Source organism: Cynocephalus volans, chromosome 1 (assembly GCF_027409185.1).
Source record: "Cynocephalus volans isolate mCynVol1 chromosome 1, mCynVol1.pri, whole genome shotgun sequence".
NCBI classification, from domain to species: domain Eukaryota; kingdom Metazoa; phylum Chordata; class Mammalia; order Dermoptera; family Cynocephalidae; genus Cynocephalus; species Cynocephalus volans.
This window is the reverse complement of record NC_084460.1, coordinates 213,789,097-213,810,466: the sequence shown is the minus strand read 5'-3', so window position 1 is coordinate 213,810,466 and position 21,370 is coordinate 213,789,097. Positions and strand designations below refer to the sequence as shown.

The following is a 21,370-nucleotide window of genomic DNA, read 5'->3' as shown; positions in this document are numbered from 1 at the left end:
TTTAAAAAGATACAGCTACAGTTCATAGATGATTTTTTTAAAGAAGGGGAAAATAATTTCAAGAAAAGAAGAAGGAAACAACTCTTTTTTATAGCAGCCAATGTGCCACCTTAGTGAGTATAGAGGCCATTTTCCTAAGGTTTTGAGAGTAAACACACAGCTTTCATTAAATGTGCCTTTCGCATAACTGGTCGAGAGCATTTCCCATTACTCTGCAGTTGAGCATCTTGGCTAGAAGAGGATCTGGCCATTAGAAGGAGGGCTCTAGATATACTGGGTCCCAGACGTGCCGAGAGACTTGGCACCTTTCTATGTTACTTCCTAATACCAACCCCAGCATAAAATGTCATCAGAGGCCTGCACAAACATTGGACTTAGATTCACATAAATTATTTCTGTCCTGAGGTGGTTTATGCCAGAATTTAGTGAAAACAACATTTTGAGCAAATAGAATTGGCATATAAATGTAAGAATATTAATCCAAAAAATGATCATAGAAAAATATAATCAAAAGTACACACTTGAAAATCTTGCTATGATGTGAAAGGTTTATCTTGTGCTTTCGAGTTTTTATTGAACATTTTCATAGAGTTTCTTTAAGCTGACATTGCCAGAGTGCTTTGTGGAATTTTAAGTTCTCTGACTTTCATGAAAATGCCCAGGAATTATTTTAATAATCATTTATGTGTGATTAGCCCCTGTTTAGTGCTGGATCTACAAATTCATTGTAAGTGTAAACACTGGGGCAATGAAATATGATGACAGATACAGTTGCACCTGTCAGAAAAAACATTGCCTTATTTTATTAAAAATCACTGACAAGATGAAATGAACAAAAGGTACAGTTTATAGACATTTTCTACTCTAAAATATTATAGTAACTGCATACTTCAAGGCTGCAACTAGCAGAGTTTTTGATTTTGCCTAGAGTAGATACATAAATCGAGAGGTATAGAGCTCTTCTTTATATGTGTGCACATCTTATTATGCGTGGCTTCCCCCAATGTCCTATTTGGATTTTCGATCTAATATGACACTGCTCACATCATCAGTATTGAGTATTTATAAGTAAATGAAGATTTCCTGGAATGAATGATAATTTAGCTATTTGAAATAATAACACTATAATATTCTCAGTGATCCATTTTGGCTTTAAGTGCTTATTAAATAATATTTATTCCTAAAATACATACTTATAAAATTAAATGAAATTGCACCATGCAGTAAAAACACATTCCTCTGCAAAATCCTATTGACTTCATGCTTCACAGATGCCTCTCCTCCGGTTCATTCTGCATTTAGTGTTTTCTACTCTCTGCAGTCTCAACTCTTCTCTCTGATGTGTTGATATGCTTTCCCCATAGCCACTCTCGTTATCCACACTCCCTACCCACTCCTTCCCTTCTTGTTATTCTCTCATTCCCTACTGATATGGGAATAATAAGATCCCAAGGCTGTCCTTACAGCATAATTAAAGTATGAATTTCCAGGAGGTAGAAATTGCAGACCATTTTTATTATGCTTCTATAATAAAGCCAGGTAACATTGAGAGAATTAAAATGGCTTTTTTTCCTAGCAGATTACTTGGTAAAGATTTTTTTCCCCCTTGGTTCTATTGTTTTAGGAGAGTAGGAGCTGGAAATGGGAATAGGTTCACCAATTCTTTTTCTGAAAACACCTCTATCTTTTACATGATATATATCCCCCTAGATCCTGGGAATATGTTGTAAACTTGTAACAGATGGTGATGAAGCTTCACATTTTTATACAATACATTTTTTAAGATTCTGCATCTACTATATGTATCTTCCAGGAAAAATGACCTTGAATGAATGAAGTCATAGTTTGAAAGAAAAACACCCTACAGATAGACTAGAGTAGAAATGATGAGTCAATTGGGTTTTGTTTTGTTCTCTTCAGTAAGATGAAATAATTTCAGATGAAAAACAGAATGTTGAAATAGAGGAATCAAAGGTCATCTTAACACTGGAGGTTTATCTGTTAATTGTTCCAGGGAAGCCAGTTAGCCATATTCTCTACTGAAACACGTAGAAGATGGGATATCACTGCCTGCAAGTAGGAGTGCTATTTGCTTCACTTGGGTAATGTTGGGGGTTTACCAAAAATTGTTCTGGCATAACATCTACCAGCACGAACGTTAGGAGGGTTCTAACACAGTGAGTGCTGATATTTTATGAATGTTTTATCACTGGCTTCAAAACAAGAAGTTTGCAATTGAATCAACAGTATGTCAGACAGACAAAATATTAAAAAAAAAAAAGAACATTAGTGAGAATTACTAATGTCCCTATCATAAAAACAAACTGAAGTTAATAAGAAACGTGATCCTCTTAACCGATTAACAAAAGTGAAGTTTTAATTGCATGGCTTCCCAGACAAATCGAGTGGCACTGCTAACTTGAGTATTGGTTGTTTAGAGGGTGCAGGAATAGAGGAACTGCTGCATATTCAGTTACTCACCTCTTTTTTCGACAGCTTCAATGCATTGCTTTACAAACCGTGGAACTGTGGAATTTTCACGTTCACACACTGTGTGCAGATGGGAGCCAAAAATTTGATCTGCAAAAGAAACAAAGATGAGCTTCATTAAAATCCAAGCTTGCGTTGTTCTTTAATTTGATTCTGTTTCCATATCCACTGCATGATGAAATCTTCATCTTGCATAGGAATTGATTTTTTGCTTTAATTCTAAAGTGTCTATGGCAGACATACAAAGACAGTTAACTCCCTTCTTTATGGAACAGGACTCTGGCCCCAGAGTAAGAAAACTAACACTCTGCCATCGATTAGACAGGGATGACTGGGTAAGTTATAGTCTCTCTGGGCCTTAATTTTGTTGTCTATAAGATAATGACAAGGAATTAGAAAACTTCCGCAAAATAATTAACCTTAGTGTCTTTGGTGTCCTGAGTGTTTTAGAAAAAGTTGATCAGCAATCATCAAAATTATGATTTTATCAGTATATTTGAGACATTCATTCTGCAGCTCAATGATATTTGAAGAGGCAAATTTCAGGAGACTTTGAAGTGAGCTACTTTGCATTTCTCCTGCCTTGAATATCCTTCTTCTTCTCTAATCTAAATATCACTTTTCCTTTAGGGCTCAGCTCAGATCATGCCTTCTCCTCGGCTTTGCGCCTCCTGTGACATAGGTTCTTTGGGATACCAGTTCCTCAGGATGTTCATGGGTAATTCAGGAAAAAGGGCCCATGATCGAAATGGGTTAGCAGTGTTAGGTTACACGAAGCTAAACACTTTTTTTTGTTTGTTTGTTTTAATGTGTATATATTTTTAGAGCCTGTGATATGCCAATGTACTTTGTGAATCCCCATGAGGGGGTGGAGAACATAGTATTTCTCAAACTTATTTCAGAAAGATCTTTTCATTTTCAGAGACCCTCCCTCCAGACTAATGTTTCCGAGAACACACTGTGGAGTCCTAGCCTAACCATCTTGTTTGGAACATGATTTACAAGGCGTGCATTGTGTATTTACATGTATAATACATGGAATATACTCTCTCAAAGCAGATTCTGAGTGTCTGAATCCTCTACATCTTCTTACAGTCACCAGAGCTCAGCACCGATTCTGGCCCACAGTATTCACCCATAGATTTTTCTTTATATGTAATTGTGTTAAAATATACATGCCGTAAAATTTATCACTTTATCCATTTCTAAGTGTACCATTTGGTGGTACTCAGTACATTCACAATGTGTGCAACCATCACCACCATCTATTTTCAGAACTTTTTTCAGTAGCTTTGATGTTTATTACTGATAATGAAACAAATACGTAGTGGGTCCAAGCACTTCCCATTCTGCTCACAATGAAATCAAAGTCTCTATTGTGACTTCCAAGGTGGGACATGATCCAACTTTTACTAATTAATTGATTTCATTTGTGTCCTCCCACCTCCTCCCTGCACTTGCCTGCAACCCCACTGTGCATGTGGCTGTTTCTCATCCCTGCCAATCACACTTCTGCCTCAGGGACTTTGCATTCAGTATTTCCTCTGCATGCTACGCTACTTATTGCCCTAGGTCTCTGATCAAATGACAACTTCTTATTGGAGCCTTTTTTACTCTCCTTTTAAAAAATGGCAGCACTGCACTCCATTCTCCATGCCACACTCCCTTGACTTACTTTTCTTAGAGCACTTATCTCCAACTGACATATTAAATTGAGGCATTTACTTCTTAGTTGCTTTCCTTGCTTAGAATGCAAAACACAAGAGAATAAGGACCATACCTATTCCCTTCATTACTGGATCTTCAGTGCCTAGACAGTATTTGGCATACCCTAGAAGTTCAACAAACATTTATTGAGTGATTGATTGCAATACATTTTGTTCATCGTCAGAGAAAATATTCCGTTATTTAAAAATACATGTAGATGTGGGAAGAAAAAGATATAATGCAGCATAAGATAATGCTAAGTGTTCTATTATTATAAAGGGGCATTCAAAATGAAGTGCAGTGAGATTTCAAGGAAGTCACAGTTTTCATGCATTTTTTAGGAAAAGGTAATGGTTTGAACTGGTGACAACCCATCACTGAGGGAAGCAATTAAGGCTAAATCACTATTAATAATATACTCAAATATGGAAATGTGCATTTTTATCCAAGAGACTAGAAGAAGATAAGCTCAAAACACACTGATATAATATAGAGAATTGGAAAATAAACATAGGTATTTGCCTTGAAAACTTGATGAAGTAACAAAGATTTGTTCAAAACAGTGAGTAACCTCTATAAGAAATAGTGATATAAAATATTATTTTAAAAAAAAGCAACCCTGGACTTCAGATCGAATGATTTCAATTGACTAGAGATTATAGTCAGGAAGAATTGCTATAAACTACAAAACCCATTAATGGACTTCAAAATTCAAATCAATTTCAGAAATACTTATTGAGTATCTTCAATATTCACAGCAATGAGGTAGGCATGTTAAATTATAATAAAGATATCAAGAAGTTTCTAATATTGTAGAGGCTAACAGAAGTACTCAACAATATACAAAACAACAGCGAGTGTTATAAAAAGTACTCTAAGTTATAAAAAGTACTTAGAATGCTAAGAAAGATATCCTTTACTATAAGGTCTTTGTGTGCCATTTAGTGCAGATGTGTTGTGGGGTGTGTGTGTGTGTGAGAGAGAGAGAGAGAGAGAGAAAGAGAGAGAGAGATTTTGAGATGGAGGTCATTGAATAATAATAGGTTCTTGAATGAAGTGGATGTTAAATTGTGGAGTGAGTTTTTTTTGTTTGTTTGTTTACTTATCTTGGTTTGTTTTTGACAGGTGCATATGAGAAAACAGAGGTAAGGGTACTCTAGGGCATTTACTCTTTCATTCATTCGGTTATTTGCAAAAATAAGTCCTGAGTGCCTATTCAACATTAGGAACTAGGAAAGGCACTGATAATATAACAACCAAGACTCATTCTCTATCCTACAAAAGTTTCTTGTCTAGTTGAGGCAGCGTATACATAAACAGGTAAGAACATTTCACTGTAAAAAGTGCTATAATTAGAAAAGCACAGATGCAATATGGGAGCACGTAGTGGGGCATCAGACCAGTCTTGAGTGCCCATGGAAGTCTTCTCAGAGAAGAAGAATTGAATCCTGAAGGATAAGTAGGACTTAGGTTGGACAGGTAAGAGGGGGTACAAAGGGCATTCTGGGAAGATGCAGGAGAGTAAGCAAATGCATCAGTGATGGGAAGAATTATAGGAAGAATGGGTGTGCCAAGAAAACCATTCTCTTTCTTATTTAGATAAATCTTGACGTGTTAAGCTTTAAAAGGAGATAAAGATTGTGTTATGAAGCATCTTAAATTTTGTCAGGTAGGTTAAATTACTTGAGAGTGTGCAGAGACCATTGATTTCCTATCAACCAGCCATTCCTTTCTCAGATTCTTTCTTGTTTTTAGAGTCCACTATAAAAAAGAACTTGAAAGTGATTTCTATTGACCTATTTCTTTTGCAACACTGGGTGATTAGATAGTTCTGGTCAATGTAATACAGGGGAAATGACTCGGGAAGCCACAAGACTGTGTTGTTTTCCCTGATAAAAGAAGAGGAATTTATAAGGAGACCCTTTCTTTCTTTTTCTTGCTGCTTTTAAGACCACCTTGCCATGACATGATGCTTGGGGCTACTGCAGCAATCTTGTCACCATGAGGCAACAAGCCTGAAAACAAATGCTAACATGCTTAAAAAAAAAGAAGCAACAAAAAATCTGAGACCTTGATGATGTCACTGAACTTTTAAACCAAACCTAAAACACTTGCTATATATCTCTAAGGTACTTCAAAACATTCATGGAAAGATTCATATTATCTTTCAATTTTATTTTTCCACAAACTTTCTGAAGTACCCTTGTATAAGTCATTTTTAACTGGATATTCTATTACCAGCAGCCAAAAGTATCCTATCCAAAGTGGTATGACATCAGAAAGTTGTTCTGATTTTTGAGTAAAGTGTGTATTATAATCATAGTTCTGCTTGAGAAGGTTTACTTGGTAGCACTTTGTAAAGGGGAGCACAGACAGTGGGCAAGACTAGACACAAAAAGATTAGAATAAAGTTCTTCTCATCTTTTCTTAATTAGATTCACACATTCACCTCCTTTGCCATGTGATCATATGGTACTACCCACTAGAGTGGACAGCATTTATATCCCTCACTTTATTGATATGGGGCTTAGCCATATGACTTGCTTGGAATGATGTGATGTGAGTTGAAATGTGTCAGTTCCAGAATGAGGCCTTAAGAAGCATTGCAGATTTCTACTCATTCTCTTGCCAAGGAAGACGTTCCCTGGGTAGTTGCTGCCCCTTCAGCCTGAACTCCAGAATAAATACATATGCCAAAAAACTGAGGCCAACCCTTAGGGAAAAATCAAATCCAATCAGACCTTAAGCTTAAAGAAGAGTGGCTTAGTTAAGCCTGACCTAGATTACCAGACCCACAGACACATGAGAAATAAATGTTTCTTGCTACATGCCACTGAGATTTGTGCTTTTTTTGTTATGCAGCAGTAGCTTGCTGACATGGGTGGTGACAGGAGTCCAGATTTTTGGTGAAATATGATCTAATTTATGCTGTAAGAATAAAAACAAAGAGGGCTGGCAGGATATGAAAATTGCAACTGGTGAAGGAATGAAAGAGAAAAAATTATAAATTTGCTAAGAATGTGGAATTATGTCTTTAGTTTAGATTCAGCCCTAAGGAAGCGCCCCAAAAGAAATTGTTCTCACCTTAAAATTTAAACTTACTATGCCTTACCAAATATTATGGCTCTTCTTACTATGCATCTCTCCAGATCAATTCAATTATTTCCAATTCAATTCAATGACTATTTAGTGAGCACTTACCTTATTCTGAGTATTGTAAAGAATGCAAGGTTTTAGTCACGCATTCAGTAACTATCTATCAAATGCTGTCTGTAAGCCAGACACTACACTACAGCCTGAAACTGCAATGATGCGTAAACTCCTACAGTTTAGGAGGACAGAATAACTCTCACAGTTACAATATAATGTGATTAATGTTATTGCATGGGTGTGTAATAATAATAGTGAAGATTTATTGTTCACTTACATTAAATCAAGCATGGCTCAAAGTACTTCATACATTCTAATATACTTAATCCTCACATAGATCTTCAACCCTTTGTTGGTAGATAATATTACCATCCTCATTTTACAGAAGAGGAAACTGAGGCATAGAGCCATTGAGTCATTTGTGCTGGGTCACAGAGTATTAGGTTTGGGGGTGGGTGGTGGCGAGGACCAGAACTAAGACAATGAACCTAAAATGGAGAGAAGGGGTGATTCAGTGGGATTTGGTAAAGGTGCAGGAGGTGAGCCAACCCAGCAGGCCAAGGTGCCTTGTAAGGTTCTTGCTCGGTTGAAGAAGACAGATACAGTAACTGGAGTGTTTGGAGAATAGAGATTGGAATTTAGATCAGCATTTCAGGTGCAGCAGAGTGGTGATGGAAGATGACGGGGAGAAGTGCTCTTTAGATTTTGGCAATTACAAGAATGTGCGTTACTGTAAGGAAAATGGTTTTAGTAGAATGAAACTGAAAAGCCAATGACTGTGGTCAAGGATGGAAGAGAAGGTGAGGAAGTAGAGACAACAAATAGACCTCCTCCTTTAAGAAATTTAGAGGTGAAAATTACAGAGAATGGGGATTAATTAGTTATATGGGAAGGTACGACTTGTGGAAGGATTTTAAATTGGGCAGATAGGAGTATTTTTGATTACCAGGTAGGGGGTGAGGTACACAAGTGGCTTTTTTTTGGTTATAAAGTGGGAGGTAGGGGAGGTGCATTACTGCCACTTACTGGTTGGTTTATGCAAGTGCAGGCAGTCCCCCACCAAGAAAAACTCCCCAAATGACAATAGTGCCCTGGTGAGAAAAGAGCTTAGATATAATGGATTGCACTAAAGAGAGGGGAGATGTTTGCTTTCACTGGTTACCAGCAAACCAAAACTTTTTTTCTCAGCATGTATCCTCTGTTGAAATGCTGTACTCACTCAAGAGGGTGTGGCTCTGGGGTACAAGAACTTAGTCCCACCTTGGCAAATCTGATTAAATGAAAGGTTGTTGTATGGCCCAAGCTGGGCCAATAATCCTCACTCAAAAAATTCAGAATTTGGATACTGAGAAGCTAAACCAGTAATTTGAACTCTAAAGCTGCCTAGACTTAGATATTGGGGGGTCAGGACAGCCATTTGGGGAGATGGTCATATGCAATGGGTTAGAGGACACAGGAAACGATTTGCAGAGAGAGTCAAATGCAGCAGATACACCTCACCTCCTTTCCAATGCCTAACTCCGGGCACTACATATCCTTGCCATGGTACTTGGCACACGCATGTCATGAGGTACCATGAAATCCCCTCCCAATCATATTAACTGAACTCTTTTGAGTGAATTTCTGTTTACTGCAACCAAATAAACTTGACTAGAACATGGACACAGCATTGGCCCAAAGGTTTCAAGAGAAGGATTACAATTACAATAGAAGGGCCAGTCTTGGCCAAATAACTCAATGAGACTCACAGTTACAGATGACACTGGTTAGCAAGAGCACAGTAGACACTGACTAGTTTTGTTACACCTGTATCTGTTCTATCCTCTGTTAAGAACGCCCTGATTTTTCTTTGGGGATGATACCTTTCTGGTTTTGCTGCCATTTGTTTTGGGTAGTGATAATTCCACCACCTCCAGCTCCAGGGACAAACATGTATTTCATCTCCCTGGCCACAGTAATTGCTTCAGGCATGAACACATGGCCCAAGTGGATCCTGTCAAGCAATTCCTGAGAATTTTTCTGATACTACTGGGAAAGAGGAGCTCTAGGAGATGTTAAACTATGAGGATATGAGTCTGAACTTCTAGAAGCTGTTGCCACCTCCAGAAAGACAAACTGGAGAATTAAGCCAACAGAGTGGAAAAGATAGCTGAGTGATGGGCAGATGAAGCTCTATGTTGTGCTCCTAGATCCAGTCATGCCTGAAGCTGTCCTTATCCCTAGGACTTTTCAATTAAATAATCTCAATAAATTCCATTCTTACTTTTGCAGTTTGGAAAAGTTTCTATCAATTCCAACTGAAAGAATCTTGACTACAGCATTAACCTTCAACATAAAATGATGAATTACATAACTTAGAGGAGACAATGATGCACGTGAAATGGTTTTGCAAAGTAAAAAGTGCTATCCAAAGAAAGTGAATTATAGACATTTAGGTAAAATGTACCTGTTGAATTTAAGTGCTGTTGTAGGATTGCCACCCATTTGTAAATATGATACAGTCCAGCATTTGTTGCACCAAGGAGATTCATTAAATTATAAAAATGTGTTTGAACTAAAGAAACTCCTGTCTTAAAACAATGCAGAAAAGAGTGAGGAAGAAAGAAGGTATTCTGTTTTTTGGGCAAGCATTTATAAACTAGCTTTGCCTCCTAAACTTCCATGCCTGTTTTCCTGGTACAACATTAAGGATTATTTGTACTTTTGTCTTCCTCACGTTATTATAAAAAAGGGAGCAGTCCCATCCCAGAACCCTGAGCTCCCGATCCCCACCTGTACTCCCATCTGTGGGCTCACTAGTAATCCTTTCTTCTTCTCTTAACTTTATTTTTTTTAAATTTAGAAAACACCTCTTGGTAGAAGTGCCAATATTTTTGGAATCCTCTGCAAGCGTCTATGGCCTTGGCTAGTGTGATCATTATATCTTCCTCTTACCATTTCAACACTTATACCAGGGGTGGCAGGCAACACATTGGTTGGAGAAAATCCATTTTCTGCAATTTTTCTTTGAAAGCATCTTTTGGTGAGAAAAATAAATAGGCCTTCCACATGACTGCACTTATAAATCATGTTGTTTACATAATGAATTAGAGTTTAACTAGAGAATGGTGGTTTTAATCTTTAAGCTCTCAAACTTTTGAGCGATTTAGTTAGTTCATCAGCATAACCAGGTTAAGTCTCTGCGATTACAAATTAGCTTCGTTCTCCCTCATCGCTGCTATATATTTTTTGACAAATTATGTAAAGAACACTCAGTAATGGGATCTTTGTCAGTTAGATTCCAAATGAATCAAAACTACGAGGAGAACTACTCAATAGAGGCAGTTAAATGTTCAAATAATGTGACGGTGTTATCATCATTTACCCAGGAGACAGTCTCCACGTGCTTTTCAAAATGATGTTACTCTGCTTGCAGGAGAGAGGGCCATCGCAGCTACTCTAGTAAATTTTTAAAAGGAAGAACAAAGAACCACACATACATGAGGAATATAGAGGCAAGCAGAAAACAATAAAGGCAATCCAAACTGCTCAGCCCCCAAAACAAATCAGACAATTATCTTGGTAATGAGGTATTTTGGCTGCAAAACATAGCAACACTATGGATATAGTAAGCAAAGGAAACTTTATTTGAATGATATTGAGGGGTGGAGGTGGAAAGGAACTCAATGAATTTACTAGAAACTGGGGGACCAGTCTTGAAGATATCAAGATATCTAGAAATCAAGATACGAAGATATCTAGAAATCAAGATGTTCAGGAAATTCATGAAATAGAAAGCAGGAGAATCAGAAACTGTTTTGTCAATCTGATAGCTGGCTCAGGGTGTTCATTTTATTGCTACCACCAGCACTAGCTTCAGCACTGTCATAATGTCTTCTAACTGTCAATCACTAAAGATTTGAAGTTCCAGTAGAAGATGCCCTGTTGATTGAGATGATGTTATAAAAAGTGGGTGGGGAAAGGAAAAATACAGCCCTCATAGCTTCCATAGCAGGCGGTATTTACTTGGAGTTTTTCTCCTTCCAAAATGCCACACTCATGGGCAGATCATGTCTTAATAAATTTCTATAAGGGAGACGAAGTGAATGCTGGAAGGCAAAAGTAATATTCTCAACATGGGTAATTTAAGCAATTTAACTGAATTCATCCATTGATTTTAAAGTATAAATGACATTTGTTTTTCCTTTTGAGAATAGGTTTCCAGACCCAAACTTTCAGATCATTTATCAAAGCAGGCAGTTTTTATTCTCATTTTTTATATTTTCTCCAGGTCCATTGTTACCAACTTCTTTCTCCTCCTTTAAAATACAGTATGAGCCGCTATCATATAACTTTCTCCAAACTTTACTGAGAATGCTTGGAAAAGTGGGTAGCTTAAAGTAAGTACTATAGTTTACTGGATGGCCTATGTCTTTGAATTGATACAGAAAAATATGCCTCCTGCTAAAACACTACTGAATGTAATGAATTGTAAATGCTTCAAAAGGTACTGCATTACCTTATGATTTTTCAGGACTTTGAATGAAAATATCACTTATTGCTTTTTGGTACGTAGATATCAAAAACTGGGCTGATTCTCTGCTGAATCTATAAAATACACTGGAAGTAAACCTCTCTCATTGCCTTGTTTACTTGAGATTTTGTTTCTTCATAAAGGGCAGATATAGGAAAAAGCTTAATTATTTTAACTTTTAAGTAGTTTAGAATGTAAATAAATAGGAGTTACCAAATATATGCACTTCTGTGTATAGTTTCCTCCCCGATGTTATTCACAGTTTTGCATCTCAGCAAACATAACAGATTCTAATGTCTCTGGTCTGCTGTGGAAAGACTGGCCTGGAGATTTGCTGGGCTGTATGCAGAAGATCTCCCCACTAGGAGAGATCTACTAGGGTAGGCTGAGTTTCAGCAGTTTCTGATTGAAGTTGAACAGTTGGCTGCAGGGTTTGCATTGTTTGACAAGAACGGCCCAAAGATGAGTTTCAGGGGTGGGCCAGCTGTCACCCAGATGGAATAGCAGTGTTCTTCCTAACTCTATTTTTTTTCTCTTTCTTCCCTTTTTAGGCTTCCAGTAGTCTCCATTTTTCACAGTCTCGCCCTCAACCCCAAACAGTACTTTTATGAACTACCTCTGGGCCCTTTCTTCTCACCTCCTAAACTCTTGTGGAAATAGATCTCAACTCGATTTTGGTCCGATTAGTGCAATGGACATTTTGATGAGCCTACTGGCCAGGACGAAATTTGCATCTTAAATGAAAAGTATATTAATCCAATGGTACAATGAGTATGAAATGTTTCTACATTTATTTACTCTAGGTAGCAGCTTTGTCCTATACTTCTTTCCTCTGCTTACCCAAAGCAGCGCGTGTGCGTGTGCGCACACACACACACACACACACACACACACACACACGTGAGCACAGAGAATCACAACAGTATAGAGAACGGTTTGACCAAGCGAATCTTTCATGCATTTTTGTATTCACCCATTCAATCTATCCATCCGCAAGTATTTTTCAATGCCTGCTGGGATGGAGTAGTGAAAAGAACACCCTGTCTTCACACAGCCTATACATAAATGCGGAAAATAAACACACAAACTCATTAATATATAATATAATGTCAGATGATGATAAGTGTTATGGAAAAAATGAAGCAGGATAGAGAGATCGAGAGCTAATGGTGTTGCCAGGAAAGATATCTCTGAGGCAATGGCATTTCAGCAGAGACCAAATGAAGTAAAGGACTGAGCCATGTAAACACACAGGGGAGCAGCAAGTGCACAGAGCATTAGGGGTAAGCTGTGCTCATTAGAGGAAAAGCAAGATGGCCTGGGTGGCTGGAGAGCAGTGGGCAAGACAAAGTGTGGTTCAGGATGAAATCGAAAATGTAACCTGGGGGTCAAAGCAAGTAGGACCCTGTAGGTCACAGGAAGGTCATACATTAGATATTATTTTAATGTGATTTTATTTTAAATTATTGGAGATTATCAAACAAGTGACATGATGTGATTTATAGTTTTAAATGATCCTTCCTGTTGCTGTGTGGAGACTAGATTTAAGGGGGGTCAAGATGAGAAGTGACGGGCTAATGAAATATTCCAGGGAGAGCTGACAGTGCTTAGAGAAGGATAGTAACAATGGAAGTGACTAAAAATGGTTGAATTTAGAGTATATTTTTAATGTGGGATCTGCTGATAAAAGTAGAAGAGACACAGGAGAGTGGAGGGCGACTCCAGGGGCACATGGCGGTGGTATTTCCTGAGTTAGAGAACATGTGGGAGCCAGGAGTTAGGTGCTGCTCTAGATAAATTGGCCATGTCTACCAAACACCCAAGGAGACGTCAGATAGACATTTGAACCTGCAAGTCTGGAGTTTGAGGCTGATGTTTTAAGTTTGGAAAGCATCATCCTACAGATGGAATTTGAAGCCACACAACTGGAATATTTCAGCTCTGGAATGTTTGAATAGTATCCTATAGTCTGAGAATGAGAATGAAAAGAGAAAAGAAGTCCAAGGACTTAACAAAGGAGTACCCCAACGTTCTGTGGTTGCACAGAAGAGCAGGATCCACCCAAGGAGTGCCCACTGACCAGAGTTTCAACAATAAAGGAATAAGAAAATAAATAAGTAATTCTAAGACCACTGGAAGTTTTCACGTCTTGCTTAATTTCCTTCCTTATCTCCCTCTAGGCAATAACTTCCCTGAAAGTGTAGAGTTGAGTGAGATAGGCTCTGGACTACCAGATACAGCTCACGGTCCAGTTGGAAGATATTAAAATCGTGAAATAAAGGGGCACTAATTGACAATGTGGAAGACAGAGACATTTGTGGCATTGGTAATCTGAGCTGGAGGAATAAAAGTGAATAGAAGTTTACTAAGTAAAGGAAGCTAGAAAAAATATTCAAGGCAATGAAAGCTTTACATAGTAGGACAAGATAAATGCAGTTTTTTCCACTTGTATTTATATTTATGCATTTATTATATTACATGCCTTCTGGTTGCCTAACGAATACATAAATGAATAAATTAAAGGATAAAAAATAAACAAGAGAAAACAATTTATAAAATAAAGTGATTTCTTCCTAAAGATTAGGATGTGATCACTTGAGTCTGAGGGAAAAATATTTTGGTTCTGTTTGCTTTAGTGCATTTTTAGATGATGAACATGGCTGAATTTTGTCTAGCAAAGACTGTTCGTGTGCACTGTGGGATGACCGTATTTTCTGCTTCTCATCTGCCTGTCTTTAACTCATTAGAATTATAGAGGGGGCCAGCAAAGGAATAGGGGTCAATAAAATTCGAGGATGTCAAAGTTTGCTACCTACTCCCATATTTGTGTGCTTTTCTTATCATTTAAACAGAAAACTGCCCACAGAATTCACTTGCTCAATCACATAACTTACTGTAATTAATCTAAAGTTAAAACTTTTATCAATTAGGTTATCACTTACTTCCCTAAGTAGAAACTTTATTGGGGGGGTTAAAGTACTATGAAGTCAGTCATTTTATTTCTCTTTGAGTGATAAGTCTAAGGAGAAATTTTGATGTATAAGATTTATTCTGGTAATTGACTAAACTAATTCTAAATCATCTAATTTATCTTTTAAGCCCAACTAATTTGATCTAAAGCTGGAAATGTCATTCAGTGATTGACAAGAGTTGAAATATTCTTTTTGGGTGGGGAAAGTGTGGAAATTTTGACTCACTCCAGATTTAAGTAGAATCTAGGAAAGAAGACTGTACTTTTCCTAATAGCATAGATTTGTTAGAATCCCAGGTGGTAAGACTTCAATTTATTTGCATGAATGCATAGTTCAATAAGGAAAGGCTCAAATTTAGTTAGAGTAAAACTGCTTAATGATTTCAAATATTACTTGTAATATATTAATATAACAGGTTTGAATATCTATAATGGAGTCTCTTTCATTTGGGTCTTAAGGGTGTTCTCAAAGCCTCTAATGCTGAGTGCTAGGTACACGCTGAAGTACCTAGGAGGAAAGCACTTTAGGTTAAAAGCACTTTCTCTCTCAGCCTCAGGTTAAAAGCTATTTCAGGATTCTGTTAAAGGCATTCTTTAGTCCTCAGCTTCAGCTTAAAAGTGGCTTTGATGAAAAGTGCTTGGAGGCAGGTAAAGGATTTTTATAATAAACCATATTAAGAGTGGGGAATCATGTGGTTCTTTGGCTAGCTCTGTGGAGGTATGGTGTAAGCTCTGCTCAGGAATGCCTGTTCCCTGTGGACTGTTTTCAGCAATGCGGTCTACTGGTTATTCCATGCAAAGAAACTGAAAAACATTTCCAGGAATGTAATCAGAGAGAAGGGGTTATGAGGCCAAATTAGTGGGCCATCACGCACACATTTCCAAAAACGTTTTTTCTCCTTTGGGCTTTAGTCAAATACAGTGTGTATTTCTCATTTTTCAGCTCCTACTATGGAAAGTGACAATGCACGAACATTTCCAAGCCACCTTATTCTGTCCCAAAGTTGCTCACAAAATTGAATGAGGAGGTGCCACATTGTGAAATGCTGCTTTGTATATTGCACATTTCTGGTTCATTTTACACTCTTCAGGTGTATTATGTTTCCTTGTGGGGGGAAGGAACATAAAGGAGAGGAGTATCTCAGTTAGATCTGCCTACTGAATTGGCATGATGATGTCCACCACCCCAGATGTCTACTTGCAAGAGTTGATATTAGTTGGTGAAAGACAGTCAGTTAGGAGGAACTTTGAACTTGTGGAGAACAGTGGGAGTGCTGAGAGATGGCAAATGGCACATGTACCCCAGCTAGTCCCAGAGAGTACGTCTGACTTCTCTTGAGGAAAGATCCTCAGGCACAATGTGGGGAAAAAAAAGCTATTTTTATACCTGTAAGATTCAAAGCTTAAGAGTTGTTTCTTCAAGTGCAAAAAAACCCAGGTGCACCATGCAGGTGGGATGGAGAGAAGAGTAGTCTTCCTACTTCCTCTGGAGACAGAGGGGATCCCAAAATGCAAGAGGGAAGCAGAGGGATTAGAGCACCTTTCAGCAAATGGAAGGTTTTGCAGGCTCAAGAGTTCCAGAAAGTACCTAGGCAGGGAAGCATCTCACTCTCAGAGGTGCTGGCTGTACAGCTGTGGTGAGGTGCCTTCTCTGGGCAATGGCAGTGTAAAAGAGGAAGAAACAAAGGAGAAAAACATGATAGGCTGGAAGACAGTCCTCATCATATGTAATACACTCCATGTACTTCCCTAAATAGCTGGGGAGACCTTGGAGACAGAGAAAGGCTGAGTTGTGATTATACAGTATGGAGCCATGACATGTAACAAGTGTACCTTAAGGTCAGTGTCATTTCATTTATACCAACAGTTATTGGAACCTTGGCAGTTGGGATTATATAAGAATTAAGTAAAATTCAATGACAAGCACAAATTTCATAAGATAGACTTCTAATGTGTCTTTCCATCAGTCTTGCAGTGGAGCCTAGTTTGGGGGCATGGGAGTGATTTTCTCGATGCAGAATATTTCCTTCTGAGCAGTGCTGGAGTGCCTGATTGAAAAAAAAAGGAATCACAACTTACACACTTTCGTGGGCCCAGTATCCAGTTTATTGCTTGCCAGATGGTAGGTCCTCAATAAATGTTTGCCAAATAAATAAAAATAAATGACTAGTGTTAAGTGAATAACAAAATTGCCTGTAAAATAGAGCATAAACTCCTTAGCTTCTACTTAGGACTGTGCAGAACACCTGCCATAGATGCTTTGTCTCATCAAACCCACTACATCTCGTCCAAGCCACTGTTCCTTAGGCTTCCCTACAAGTGTGCACCTTCAAAGTGTTACCCATTTCTCCACAAGTCCAAATGTTCTAATTCAAGACTCAGTCTAAAGACTATAGAATAAAGGAAACATTAATCTTTCCCACACTTTTCCACTTACAATTCTCCCAAATTTTGACCTCAATGTCCCTTAAAGCATTTGACATTTGATATATTATACCATTTTTTTTGTACTTTTATCTTCCTTGCTCAGTTCTTGGGGACCCTGCTTTATATAACTTTGTATCCTCTAAAACACAGTGGCTTAACAAATATACATTAGTAGCTATAGAATCAAACTATAGCATTAAGAAATGCAAGCATAGTTGTTTTATACTCATCATTGGATAATGCTTGTAAAAGCTATAAGCACAGTGCTAGGCACATAGAACATTCAAAATATTGACTTTGTTATAGTATTGTCACAAAAATCCCACCATCATTTCTCTGTTTTGCAATTTTCAAAATGTTCTCTGCAAACAGAAGAAAGAATGGTACTCAATAGGAAGAGTACAATTAGGAGTAGAGTGTAGCAGTCAGTAGTTATTATTTGTTAAGCTAATCGCTCTTTATATAGTACCAACAATCCTAAAGGAGATTATCTGGAAAATGAGAAGACAGAAAATTCCACCACCTTGCCTAAACTTACAGAAGAAGTAAGTGGCAGAGCCAAGACTAGTATCCAAATCTACTTCAAATTTTGGTGATCTGTGCAGCTGTGCAATGCAGTGTTTTCCTGAATAAGTGGAATACTTACAGCTCTTCCAAATAGCATAAGAGGAGTCGGGGCTGTTCCTGTCTTTCACCACCTTATCACCTCACAGCATATGTTCCCAAGCCCAAGGAGGAAAATATTTTTTCATATAGTTAATTATTTAAATATGCTTTATATACTTAAACATCATATAAAGTTGTAAAGTCTTTGGGCTCGAGGATCCCTTTTTCCCAAGAATGAGCTGCATATTTTCATAGATGTTCTTTGAGTCTAAGTTTTCTAGGCTGGTCTTAATGGGGGCACCAGGCAGGGACCCTTGATCAGCAGAGACTGCCTGGACCATTCCTGGCCCCCAGATGGCATGCCTGATTGGTCAGTATGAACTCCCCCTAGTAGATCTCTGATGAGCATCCATGGTCCAGGTCAGCATGTGAAACGGAAGCTCAACACACCTGTCCATGGCAGTTTCTCAGAGAATTGCATCTGAGAGGCCAGAAATAATCCACAGACAGAAGTTTCCTCTAGGCTTTGGGCAGCGTTCATACTATAAAAACTGATTGTAGGAACAGAGGGCTTTGGGTTATTACACGAAAGTGCTTTCCACCAACACTTGACCTCTAAGTAGTTACTACCATCCCCTAAATTCCTCAGATGCCATGTCTAGTGTCCTCAAACATTCTCCAATGGGCTATTTATTCTCTGTCTTCTAGTCCTGGATCAAGTAAGTCTGTGGTGCCTGCTTTCTCCATTACACTCCTCCTGAGCCATCAGTCCCTTCTGAGGCCACAGCTCCCTGGCCAGAGCTCTTGCTTCACATCCTGTCCTCCGTGCCACAGCTTGACACAGGCATACCCACTTATGTAGAGCCCTGGTCCATGGGAAATCCAATCAGCTCCTGCACAGTATAGTCACATTTGGAATACTTATATTCCTGCACTGCATAGTCACCTTTGGAATACTTTCTCCATATCACTGTTCCATCTTGAATTGAACATAACCTGATATACAGATTTGATTGTCTTTCCTTGTTTGTTCAACAATATATTTCTAACCAATATTATTTTTCTTCAAGAATATTAACTCATACTACAAATATATGATCTTTCTGATTAAAGAGGCATGCATGTAAATGTGTACATGAATATATGAAACATGTTAGAGAATTTGAGGTATCTGACATTACTGGGAATTCTGTTTTTGATGAAGTGAGGGCCTAACCTTGCTTTTCTTTCTAAAATGTTTATGACTTCTTCTTTAACTGGTAATTATGTGAGCAGATTTATAACCAAAACAGGCTCTGGCTTCTTCTTTTGACATGTTAATTGTTTCTAAAAAACATTAAGTGAGGTCCTGTCAAATTCTTTACATAATATTGAGTGATCTCTTGTGCTAATTATTTTTTTTTAAGATAGAAAAATTGTAACATGCTCAAGGCCCCAGTGCATTTGAAATGTGTAGTCAAAATGTTCAGAGAATAAATGTATGATGAGGTGTAAACGATGAAGGAGTCTCAGGGAGTAAGGACTTTTCTGAAATTTAGAGTATTTGGAATCTCAAGTTATTAAGATATCTTCAAGATATTATTTTTAGACCATTTGCTTTCTTATTTCTCAGCCTCTAGTTGTATGATATAGTCCCTCATTGTGAGGTTAACTAAGGCCAGGTCTCTTCCGGGTCCATCTTTTCTTTTCCTCTTATGCCAAGATCAAAGTGACACATTAGGATTGATATTTTCAAGTTAATGACCCTCATATGTGTTTAATTTGGATGTCATCTCCTCTAAAATCTTCCTTCTGTCTAATCTGGATAGATAAGAAAATCATTAAAAAATTGGAGCTCAACAACTGTTGAAAGACAATGAAATTTCTCTCTTTTGCTCTACACATCTAAGGGAATTACTACATCTTATGGAAGTGTCAATCCTTGTAGCAGGTACTTAGATGGCTATCTGTACAATCTATTTATCACAATGAAAACATGATTCAATGGCTTGTGTATCTCAGGAAGACATCAAGTTAGGCAACCTAAGATTTGGTCCAGATGTATAAGTTATAATTTTGGGTAAAACTCAAGCAGTAAATATATAACAAATTTTATTATAAATATTGACCAAAATATTTGTGGCTTATTTTGTTTTAAAATCAGAGTATCCTTCATACTTTGATTTTCTTACATGTCTAACCATATGGATCACTATTTATTGATATGATTGACAAATACATCTAAATTTCTTATTCCACTAATTGTAGCTAACACTAGGTTGATATTGGCTACATATTTGTGGATGTACTAGCTGGGCACAATGATTCAGTTTTTTTTTTTTTAAATGAGTATGTGACAGGGGTACATAATATTTAGCTTTATATTTTCTCAATAAATCTCAATTGTATTATTGCAGATGGATGCTCTCTATGAGTTGGTTCTATATATAGGACATCTAAAACTTTTTAATGGAATAGCAAAGGTAAAATGCTAAAAACACTTGAAAATAGAATGGAGTTAAGTTACGTATTGTATTATTAAGTTACATATTGAAAAATATGTTGAAGAAGGCATACATTATAAACAGATATTTCTTTTTATAAACTTTTTTGAATTTCTCTGAATTCCTTTTTTTTTTTAACTGGGCTTTTCTCCTAAGCTACTGTTAAATTTTGAAAGTACGTTTTCATAAGATCTGTTTTATATAAGTATTGGTGATTTGAGGAGGGGGAGAAAAGTTTTCTTATTTCTATTTGTGTGTGTTTTTTCCCTGTGTGAGAAGGAAGAATTCAGAACATCTTTTTAAATAATGAAAACAATAATAACTGTTCCCAAGAGAATAAGAGAGCAAAGAAGAGGCTTTATTTGACTTATCTATGATAAGGCACTTTGGAGCTTTGGTTTTTATGAGTTGAAGAAAGAGATGTACACAACATTCCAACCATTCTATTATGACAGTTTATGCTTCCTACACAGCTTATTTAACTTAAATGCCTGGGAAATAGACACAATTACCTCCTTATGGAATGCTACTTAACTTTAAATGTTCCCTACCGAATAAAACCCATTTCATCAAAATTTATCTCAGTTTTTCAGGAATTATTTCTTCTCTAGTCTCCTGAATATTCCTGTATGATTTGAAAATTTAACTTAAGATTGCTTAGGAATAACTATCACAGAGAAAGAAAGAAAAAAATCCTGCACTACTGGAGTCTGTTCACAAGAGTTCCTATGGAAGATCTGTGTCCTATGCCCATGTACACTTTAATCATTCACTCTTTCAGCTGTTATCAATTTAAAACCAATGAAACTCCCACACTGAGTCCATTTGAGCAGTCAATTTTAATATCTCGAGGCATCTGTAGTTATTCTGAATTGGCTGCAAAAGCAGAACTAACAAGTTAAGCTCTAACCATAAGTCGACATCAGGCTGGTAAACCATACATCAAACACAGACAGTTAGTCAATACTCCAGTATGAAAAACCAACTAGCATTTTTAAAAAGAGCTATATATCCATAATATAT

The 21,370-nt window shown here is 37.4% G+C and overlaps 1 protein-coding gene across 1 annotated transcript in view; it reads right to left on the bottom strand.

Moving 5' to 3' along the window:
* Window positions 1-21,370, bottom strand: part of ARHGAP15 (Rho GTPase activating protein 15) — a 563,492-nt gene that overhangs the window by 220,838 nt on the left and 321,284 nt on the right. The window contains exon 9 of the mRNA XM_063076301.1: window positions 2,482-2,580. Coding sequence (XP_062932371.1) covers window positions 2,482-2,580 — 99 coding nt within the window. The remainder of the gene's footprint in view (window positions 1-2,481; window positions 2,581-21,370) is intronic.